Genomic DNA, 11,002 nt, shown 5'->3' on the forward strand with positions numbered 1-11,002 from the left:
TAAAATCAGAAAAAAAAAAAAAAAAAAAAAAGTCATACCAATTTTTTTTGGAAAGGAATAATTTTGAGCGAGGAAACCTCTTATATTATGGCCATTTTTACTGTTAGTAAAACTTATAAATATGACTTATTTCTCATTGTAACAGCAGAGCAACAACAAGAGTAGCTAAGCAAATAGAGTAAGAATTACAGAGTTAAAAATATAGTGTAATAGAGCAAGAGCAAGAGTCGCACAACAAGTAGAGCGTTAAAAGTAAACTACAATAGAAAAGGGTTTTGAAAATTTATTTGTCTCCTTGTTTCTCCACTCTCGACACCTCCATCACAGTTTCGTGAGAGTTACCTAAATGAGTTAGTTTCAAAGCGAGCGTCTATTTTCTACAAGTTGGTATCGGAGCAGCTGTTAATTTCAACAAATTGGTATTAGAGCAAATTTATTTTTCTACAAGTTTTAGGTCGCTTCTACTGCTAAACCTCTACAAGAATAGTCTCACAATGATCACTTGGAGCCAATGTACATTCTATTAACCAAGTAAATATACATTGTTTAATGGGGTGATAACATTCATCAAGTACCTAGAGTGCAGATTTCACAAAATTTCGTCCTTGAACACAACATGATGTTGTACAAGTAGTATAAAATAACACAGTACAACGTGCGAGGTCTAATTCATCCATATACATATACAGTAGTATATAATCACACATTTAAACCATAAACCTTAGTATAGATCATGCCAAACTAATTCTAGGGTCGGTTTTTCTAGCATGCATATAAATCCAAGCGATCCTTACCCTGAATTTATGTAGAACCAACGTGTGGCAGGCGAGGGTTGGTGGCTGCATGTTAGATTCAGGCAAGGGTCTTCGAGTTGGACTTCGGGCTGAGTGGCATTCAGGTTAGGTATCAATATGGTTGCACGTGGATTTTGAATCGAATTTGGGTTGAGTCGACCCGTAGATGTGTCGATGCATATAGTATAGCACATTGATCCACTGCTCATTCAACATGTGTCCATGTGGCATCCAAACACACTCCGCCGTTCGTCATCCGAAAGAGAAGTATAGCTCTTTAATCTAGCTATCTAAACATGATATTTAAAGAACATTTTGCCAAACATATACCTTAATAATTCCAATTGAATACCTAGAAAAATAAGTGTTCTTACCAAATTCGAGACCCCAAAAAATTTGGTTCTGACGCAGTTCTTGGCCAAGTTCCAACTTGAAACTTCGAGATTTCTACTCTTAGAATATCATGTTCAAGAATCAGACCTTAACCAAATCCAAGACTAACATATTACTGAAAACGTCTCGAGGCTGAACACCTGCGTACAACCCCTAACTTTTTGCTTAGATGTTGAGGAAGCTTTCTTAGTTATCAACAACATTCTTAATGTCATTGATTATAGTTAATAAATTACTAATTCTCTCACAATATTGATTATGTAATTATGCATATTTACGATTTGTATGGTTTCTTTTAAACACAAGAACTCTAATTCTCTTTGATTCCTTCGGTTGTTCAATTAAACTCATTAAAAAATTAGCAATAGTTTCACAAAGAATGATAGAAGATAAGGGTAATTAATAATAGCTTGAGATAGTTATATCATTTTGAAATTTGTTTTATTTTAGCACATCTATCCATTGAACATTTGACACTCCAAATTGAAAGTCCCATGCTATATTGAAAATGTTGTTGGTTAGAGGGTTGAATTACTGTTAAACGAGACATTATCTCATAACTAGTATGAATTCTAGACATATGACGTTACAAATGGTACCAGAGCAATATCTCTACTAGTAAGATATGGTTTGAGGATGAACCAAGGAAAAAATTGATGGACATGTGCATCCTGAATAAAGTAGAGGTATGCATATAGACCGTATCCAAATAAAAGTGATCATGAAGAGAGGACGGGTAAAAAGGGTTTATAGGAATTAAAAGTTATTACCGATATTAATAAGGTGTACCCTCTTTTCCAGCGACTCTCAATAAGATATGATTCGATAGTAAACTAAAGGAGTTGGTGGGCATGTGACACCCGAATAAAAGAGTACATGAAAAGAATTTTTTAAAAACTATTATTATTTGAGATTTTAAAAGTGGGTGCGCGTGGGTTGCACGGTAAAGCAAAATCCAATTCATTTTGTAGAGGTCTACGTCCGACATTATAGTTATTAATGATGACGTGGATACTACAACTACATAGTCGGTCGATAAAGTCAAAATATGTAAGCAAATTTATTGAATTGGTTAGTATGATTTATACTATTTGTGTTATATTTGTTGACGTGTTATTAGAATTAAATCATCATGTTTTCTATAAGATATTTTGTTTTTATTTTATTTATTAAGTGAGTGAATGAAATACCGACACGTACGCAGCTACATATATGGACTTTTAGAATCCTATGCGTATTCAATTTCTTTGGATTATAAATTTTTGGTACTTATTTTAAGTTAAAAAATACCCGTAAATTTTTAAAAGTAATATTAAAAAATTTGGAGATAATGATGAGATATCTAATAGACGATTTTTGTCCATATATTAATGGTAAGAATTTTTTCAAACTCTTTTCGAGTATTTTTTAAATATAGTACTAATGGTAAATATATTTTTTAACTTTTTAAAATAATTGAAGGGTACAAATGATAAGGGTATTAATTGTTTTCATCCAAAATTAATGGTGAAGGTATTTTTTTTGAACTTTTTTTTGGCCCAAGGTGTATGATGAACTATTGGCTAAGGAATGACAGACGTTGAGTTGAGTTGGGTTGGGTCGGAGCGCAAGGTATATGCCAATGGATATGCAAACTAGGTGAGCTGACAGAATCAAGTCACGCATTGAATAGAGTCTAGGCTAAAGTTGTCGGTGTTGGGTCTGAGCTTGGTCAGCCATATAGTTGGAATGAGTTGGGTTCTTCTTTCTCGTTTGATTCTATTGCTATTTTTTATACTTCTCTCGCTACGCTCCAATGACTCTCTGTTGACCAAGTTTTGGCATTCCACGACATTTCACACCCTCTTTTTATCATCAAAACTATTTTTTGCCCTTGTTAACTCGGAAATAACTTCTCGGAAACTCAATGAATTTGAAAAAGAATTATAGATCTAAAAACCCAAAAAACTCAACCAAAACCATTAATGTTGTTTTAGAATTTATCGTTATCACCATGAAACGAACTACGGCAACATTGACCTTCAATTTCAATCAAACACCATAGTAACCTTCAAATTTTCAAATTTTTCTCAAGCAATCCTCAATTAAAATGATAAACGTTTAGAGGACAAGAAAGATGATAGCTTTGATAATTAAGAGAGGTGAAAGGTTTAGGGTACAATTTCGAATGTCTAAGGTGGTGGACGGTTGAGAATCACGAAGCCTCGGGCAAGTCACCGTGCTGTTCTTTAAATTTTTTAACTAAGTCGTTGCAATTCTTACCAAATCGATGAACTTAACAAAATCAATTAAATGCAAATTGAATTTTCTCATATCATGTTAGGAAGATTCTGAGCAGTGTAGTAAAACCAAAAGGTATTTAGCATAGCGCCACCTAAATAATGAGGCCGTAGGACACTTTGCATTAAATTATGTAATTTCATCACCTTTATGCCTTCCTTTATAGGGCTGCCTGCATATGCTGTGTTCTTCACTTCACATGTTCTTACTTTTAGCACTAATCAATGGCTTCTCTTAAGCTCTTCATTATTGCTTTTCTCTTGCTCATGATTCTTGCAAGAACTCAACTTGCACAATGCAACACTTTGAAGGCCAACATCTCTTGCCTTGATTGTCAATCCAACTATGATTTCTCAGGTCTTTACAACCCTTTCGACTTACGTTTCGTTTTTATTTCGTGTTGTTTCTATCGTGTTTTGTAAGATTCTACATGGACTGGAGAGGAGAACGAAACATTTCTTATAAAAGTGTGAAAATTTCTTCTTAGTAGACACGTTTTAAAACATTGAGGGAAGGAAAACCTAAAAAGGAGTCTATTAGAGGTGGACTTGGACTGTTATAAATGATATCAGAGCCTGGCACCAGACGGTGTGCTAGCGAGGATGCTGGACCTCCAAGGGGCGGGTGTGGAAACTTCTCACTCGTAGCCACATTTTAAAACCTTGAGGGGAAGCCCAAAGTTTGGAAACTTCCTCCAAGTAGACGAGATTTAAAACTTTGAGGGAAAACCCAAATAGAGGACAATATCTGATAGCAGTGAGCTTAGACTGTTACAAATGGTATCAAAGCCAGGCATCTAGTAGTGTGCAAGGGTCCTAAGGGGGTGGGTGCAGAAGCCTTTCTATGGCAAACACGTTTTAAAACTTTGAGGTGAACCCTAGAAGAAAAAACCCAAAAAGAACACTATCAGCTAGCTGTGGGCTTATAAATGGTATCAGAACTAAATATTGGGCAGTGTGCCAACCAGGACACAAGCACCCCTAGACTGATATAAATGGCATCATAACCAAATATTCGGCAGTGTGCCAGTTAGAACACTAGCACCCAAGGGTCAGGTGTGGAAACCTCTCCCTAGTAGACGCGGAAAAGCATAAAGAAAACAATATTAGCTAACGATGGGCTTAGACTATTACACATTTAGCGAGGAAAAACAAAATTTTATTTCATAACTATTTAATGAACTCGTAGTATTTAAACAATTAAAAGTGTTTTTGAACCGTTAAAAAGTTTCTAAAAATGATTTATTTTTCTTTAAGGAAACATGATCGTAGTGAATTGCAAGAACGTGAAGAACCTAAGTGTTGCAATTACCGAAGCGAATGGATCATTCAAAACTACGCTTCCTTCCGACACGTTCTCGGACGACTCCAAAGCAGCTCCATCCAACTGCATAGCCAAGCTAATTGGGGGACCTCATCAGCTCTATGCTTCAAGGAAAGGCATGGCTTCCAGAGTCATCAAGGGAACCAACTCCAACTTCTTCACCCTTGCCAATGCTCTCACCTTCTCCACATGCAAACATAACACAAAGTGCTTATCCATCAAAAATTTTGTTGCTGATTCAAAGACCATTGATTTACCTCTGCCACCTGAGTGGGGCTTTCCACCTACAAGTTACTATTTTCCTGTGCTTCCCATCATAGGCATTCCTTGAGTTTGAGTATTAGTTGTTGCTTCCAATGGGCGAAAGATTTGAATCTCGGAGCTCGTAGGAAAGTATAAATATCTTAACATTGTGTTATAATCATGTTTAAGTAGTATGGTTAAATGTTGTAGTTTAAATACGTTTGTAACGTGGAAAAGATGAATTCTATACACTTGTTATTAATATATATGGTCGTCGTAATCTTTATGAGATTTTTTACCAGTTGTCAAAGAACCAACCTCTTTTTTCCTACCCATCTTAAATCAATAACTTGACCCCTACTATTTATAGGTAGTTTTAGATAGATTTCTTTTGAAGGGGATACATGAATGTCAAGTATGCCGGTAATAATCTATATTTGGGGGCATACAATGATTCTTGTCCCATCTGAGGTGTTAATTTACCTACTAAAATATCGTCGTCTCAACAAATGATCCTAACATCACAATTCCATTTTTGTCTAAATTTCGGAGTAAGCGGGCTTTTAGATGTGGGACTTCGTTAGTGATTCTTGCTTGTCACATGAGTTTGAATTTCATATTTCCGAAGGTGGAAAGAATATAAATATCTTCTATATCATACGTTCGCTAATTAGTATGCATCTTTAGAATCTAGTGGATCTCAATTGATCCACCACCGTTTTAATGCCCTCTCTGCTAAAATTTCTCATAAACCATTCCTAAATCCTTTCCTTCTCCCAATTTTGAAAATCATCGACTCCACTAGGAGTGTACATGGTCCAGGTTAGGTTGGGTTAAAAGATTTGTTTTGGATAAACCCAAAAGTTCGGGTTGGTTGAATTGATAATCCAATCCAATCCAAAAATTTTCACAATCTAACCAAACTCTCTATTCTCATGCTTAAACTACACTTCTTAATATATTTTGTAAATTTTTGTTTGGTTCGGGTCAACTCGAAGTTTTTGTTCCATAAATTTAAAACCGAACCAAAACAGTTCAGGTTCAGAAAAATAAATTCAACCCAACCCAACCCCTATCAGTTGGGTTATTGAATTGTCAGACACCAATAATTGAAGTGTATTATACAGTAGACTCGCCTTCATGCACCAGACATTTTCGTAGAGCCCGACAATGGTGAAAAGCTGTGGATCTTGGGAGGAGGTCACTGGAAAAGTTGCCAGAGAGTCAGGTCAGGTTAGGTCAGGTCAGGTTAACCCGTAATCCACTGAATGTCCATCCACAATCCAGTTCAGCCCAAACTCAACTCCAGCATACCAACTTAAGCGCAGCCCACGTTTAAACTCATTTCCTCCTTCAGCCCAGCCCATGCCAAAGCCCAAGCCCAAGCAATAGCAAAATCGTTGATCGTCAATAGTGGAGTTAGCTGATGATTAGCTTGGATTCTAGTATTAGATGATCATGTTTTAAATATTTTTCTAAGGGTTACACAGGTATGCATCAATCAATCGCGATTTACATGTTGATCTAGGTCAGTACGCTTTTAGTAGACACTACACTCTAGGATTGTGAGTGGCGATTTGAGATATTGACCTGTATGCATCCTAGAGAGTAGATTGGCTCGAGGAGTTACTAGACGTCTTGTGAATGAAAGGCAAGGTTTAAAACGCCTAGATGCCCTTAAGAACCTAGTAACAGTATGTACGATGTCATAAGTTTAATGGTACCATTAGAGTCTCCCTACTCCTTCCACTCTAATACCCGTACCATCGAGTTTTACTTCGGTATCCCCTGTCAAGCCATGAATAGGATGGTTAGGGTTGTGTTTTCTAGAGAGGGTTGTGGAACCAGTAGATCCATCCATAAGGAGGGCGTGGAATCAAGGAGGAGATTACCCATGCTCATCAAATTTGTCTTAAAAGGGGGAGTAGAATCACGCAAGTAATCTTAGTAACTGGCAAGCACACAGGGTCGCTCCCTCAATCTTGGGTGACTATATGGTTTTATGGGAGATGGATAATGAGCAGGCTAGCACACACCACAAGAGAGAGTTCTATGAGGTAGCACCTCAACCAAGGACAAGAATTTCACACTAGCTAGGTAAAATAACAAAAGAGTAATTCACACTAGAGAGGGAACTTGTCATTTGACAGATCTGTGAAGCCAAGAAAGGGCGAATCACCTTCTCCATATCTAGAGTTGGTCCGTAAGCAATGAGTAGCTAAAGTATCGCTTAGAACTTTAGGTACCCTAAATGCTTAGATATCAGTTGAGGCCAGGTCGAACTTCTTAGAGTATAGAGTATAGCCCGTGGATACCTACTAAGTTAAAGATGAGATGAGAGCCTATAATTTGGTTGCTTATTGAGTATTTTTATACTCACCCATTTCCCCCTTCTTTCTCAACTGTTTGCACGCTACCTGTCCAGGAGGAGGAGAGTTCAAGTTGTGTGGTCACAAACGGGTCATTTCGGATCGTCAGACTATTTTAATATTTGAGTATTATGTATTTCATTATGTGAATGTATCTCAAACCCATTTTCTCATTCTTAATAAATTTAAATAGTATCGTCTCGTAATAAAATTTAATTTTGTATTTAATTGTGGTATTGTTTGTTTGTTTTAATTTGATTTAAATGTTACCCAATTTTCGTATTTTATCTTTTTTACTTATATTTTATTTCTCTTAGTCTTTGTTTTTTTAGTCACGGTCTGAGTTTTCGAAACCTCAGAAACCAAGTCATGACAATCTATGTGCCCGAAAGTTATAGTAATTACGCAGTTGTGTAAATGGAATTACATAAGATGTAAAGACAACTACCTACTTGTGTACATGTAAACTAAAGTAATTCACCTAATTGTGTGCATGCAAATTACTTCAGGTACATGTGATGTGACGTTGTGACAATTACGTATCTGGGTGTGCAAGAATTTGTATACTCTATTTTGGCTTTACTTGTGGCAACCACACATTTACGTGTCCACGGGAGTTGACCGATTTCAAATGATTATAGGTCCCTTGATATTTGCGTGTCCACGGGAGTTGACCAATTTCAAATGATTATAGGTCCCTTAGTTTCTTGCTATTTGATGTGATTGTATGCACGTCTAACCCTGATAGGGGAGGGGAAGGTTTCTTATAGAGTATTTTCACTGCTCAGGCTTTCTCAATATATTTTGAGTTAAAGATTAAGAGTGTGCAATGATCGTGACAACCAGGAGTACTTATGGCTTTGGGCAATGGTCATTATGTCTGTTTTATCTTCATCTATTTACTTCGAAAGTGTTCTACACTTCTGTTTTATCTTTTAACTACAAACTCTAGCCACTTATTTAAAAGTTCTTTCTTCTCAAACATGTTCTTTTATTTAAATTTTTCCAGAGGTACCCATACTAAATTTAAATGTTTTCGGTTAAATTTTACGAGTCTGCAATGTACGTATTTTCATTTTTTTGCTTTAAATGACCTAAAAAAACATATGGTAACGAGCCTATTTTAATAATAATAATAATTTAATTTTAAAAAGACATATAATAAAATAATAAAATTAATACTATTCCATTACAAATCTAGACAGTAACCTTATTTTTAGGTTGAGTCAATGAAAAAAAATGTTAATCTCTAAAGCCGCAGACCATTTATGGTTTCGGTTGGATCGGACCCGTTAGTCGGATTCTCGATGTCTCTAAATTTTAAATAAATAAATAATTAAAAAAAAAGAATTAAGTGGAAAAACATGAACCAAGTCAAAGGACAATTTTAGATATAATGTCAACATGACCCTTTGACAAATTTTGTGATGGAGAACAGAAAAGCATTAATTATATGAAGAAGAGAAAAAATATATCAACTTTCCCACCTAACTATGACACATATTCAAATATTATCTAATCATTTAGAGATCGATCTATTTCAACCCTACACGTTAAGAAAAAGAATGGTTCGTTTTAGATTAGTGTTCTTCAAAAATACCGTTTTTAAGTATTTTTTTTTTTTATAAAAATCGTCTAGAATTAAAATATTTATATGTTTGGTTTATTGAAACATAATACGTTAGTAGATGACAATGACGTGGGATCATGTTCCTTTATGCTTATACACGATGATGCGGAGATTATTAAAGGGTTGCTAGTTAATATTTTTAGTAATGAACTTACGAGTTGACATTGACTGGGTCGTGTCCTAAATCTTGTATGGATATTATGTGGGAACTATTAAGAAATTTCCAACTATTCGTGACTTAAGGGCAAGGAGGGTCCAAATAAATGTCGAAGTAGTTGGCAAGCATGAGAGTCGTTCTCTTCTTTTATGATAATGACACTGTTTAGGATTCGTAACTTGGATCCGGCACCTGTATGCCAGGACATTCCCATGCATTCCCCACGATATAGTAATATCACTTGTTCCCTACTTCTAAGAGTGAAGATTATTCCTACCGACCAACATGAGTCCTTCCAACATATTTTGCTCTCACTCACATACATCATAGAAATTTTGTCCAGAGATTACCCAATATAAAATTATTTTAAGTAAAACAAGCTGAACCATGGAATTCATGCGATTGAGCCACCGGAAAAAAAGGTGCACATTGTTGGTATAAATCTAGCAACTTTCAATTTTTTTTTAAGTCTTTCTTAGTTATTTTATTATTTGATATCTCTAATTTAAATGTGATCTCAGTTCATTAATGTACCTTTCATTTACTCAATGTCACAATCACCAACTAGTTTATGATAGGGCTTGTAAGTATATCATGAGTTGAAATCTATAATAAGCCGCACATCTTATAGGTCTAAATGCATGGTTTGAAATGACAGTAAATAATAGTATATAGTCAACTAGATTCTACAATGGTCACTTAACCCTAAAAAGAGGAATGCGTTCAAGAGAACTATATGATGAATCCCAAAGTATGAAATGAGTTACGAGAAATTAAATTATAAGATAAAAAAAACTCCGAATGATTAAAACTAAAAGAATGAACTCGATAGAACCTAGTTCTTACTTTCATACAATAGAAGCCCTAGACCTGATAATTAAGAGCGATCGGGAACCTAATATTGCATGATCGCAACAAGTACAAACAAGTAACGAGTTTGCATTATATTTTAAATTGAATGCTATAAAATTCCAATTGTTATTAAGCTAAGGAACATAGTTGTTACAAGTTATAATTATAACATAAACAAAAAAAATAATAATAATAATTGAAATTCATTTTTCAAAAATATCCCTATAGGTCCTCCAATTTTTGTTTATTTGAAAAAAGCTCCCCCAAATTTCTGAAATATTCTAAAAAGAATCTTTTAATTTTAGGATTCTATTTCTAGGGCCAATCTATTTGATCCCATTCCCAATTCGCCTCTTCAATCTCTTCTTCTTCAACCATTCCCGATCTACCGCCACTTACGCCGCAGAAACCAGTCGCCGGCGCCGAACATGAAATCGCCGCCGTTATTTCTTCCGCCTTCTGTTTCTGATCGGCGTTGTTCCGATCACCGCCGATGATTTCCATCGGCCGCCGATCGAAGGCTCGAAAACATCCCGAAATCACATAAACTCGGCACAAACTGAATTCGTATCTCAACTGCAACACAAATCAATTAAACGGCGAAAACGAGAGTCAATAATCGAAAGAAACAAAGCAAATTCGTGTCGGACCTTAGTGGAATCATCGATTGCTCTGTATTCGTTCATCTTCCACTTGGTTTTGGTTCCGGTCGGTGCTCTGCCCTTGTAGAACACCATCGTCTTCTTCAATCCAATTATTTTATTGGCGGCAGAGTAGACGTAAACCGGAGAGCCGGTAGCCTTCCAGTAGCCAGTGGCGGTGATTCTACTCGGCCGACCACCGCGAGCTTCCCTCTCTTGCCGTGCCACAAAGAAGAACCATTGCTCGCTGTCCCCTTTACAGAGCTCGCCCGCAAACTCTGTTTCACCCCAAAAAAAAAAAAAAAAAAAAAACCCAATTA

At 35.9% G+C, this 11,002-nt stretch overlaps 2 protein-coding genes across 2 annotated transcripts in view; one reads left to right on the forward strand and one right to left on the reverse strand.

Annotated features, from left to right (window-relative positions):
• Positions 1–3,659: 3,659 nt before the first annotated feature.
• LOC111466611 lies at positions 3,660–5,324 on the forward strand. The gene is made up of 2 exons (XM_023111340.1): positions 3,660–3,824; positions 4,724–5,324. The coding sequence occupies exons 1-2, from the start codon at positions 3,692–3,694 to the stop codon at positions 5,119–5,121; spliced, it is 531 nt and encodes a 176-aa protein (XP_022967108.1). The 5' UTR covers positions 3,660–3,691; the 3' UTR covers positions 5,122–5,324.
• Positions 5,325–10,151: 4,827 nt separating this feature from the next.
• Positions 10,152–11,002, reverse strand: part of LOC111466607 (NAC domain-containing protein 90-like) — a 2,094-nt gene continuing 1,243 nt past the window's right edge. Inside the window, exons 2-3 of the mRNA XM_023111335.1 lie at positions 10,692–10,960; positions 10,152–10,617 (exon numbers count right to left, since the gene is read on the reverse strand). Coding sequence (XP_022967103.1) covers positions 10,357–10,617; positions 10,692–10,960 — 530 coding nt within the window. The 3' untranslated portion in view covers positions 10,152–10,356. The remainder of the gene's footprint in view (positions 10,618–10,691; positions 10,961–11,002) is intronic.

The sequence above is a fragment of the Cucurbita maxima genome, unplaced genomic scaffold (assembly GCF_002738345.1).
Source record: "Cucurbita maxima cultivar Rimu unplaced genomic scaffold, Cmax_1.0 Cma_Scf00031, whole genome shotgun sequence".
Taxonomy (NCBI): domain Eukaryota; kingdom Viridiplantae; phylum Streptophyta; class Magnoliopsida; order Cucurbitales; family Cucurbitaceae; genus Cucurbita; species Cucurbita maxima.

Coding starts and splice junctions, on each gene's coding strand:
- LOC111466611 (XM_023111340.1), top strand. CDS start 3,692: ATGGCTTCTCTTAAGCTCTTCATTATTGCTTTTCTCTTGCTCATGATT. Junction 3,825..4,723: donor ATCCAACTATGATTTCTCAG/GTCTTTACAACC, acceptor TTTTTCTTTAAG/GAAACATGATCGTAGTGAAT.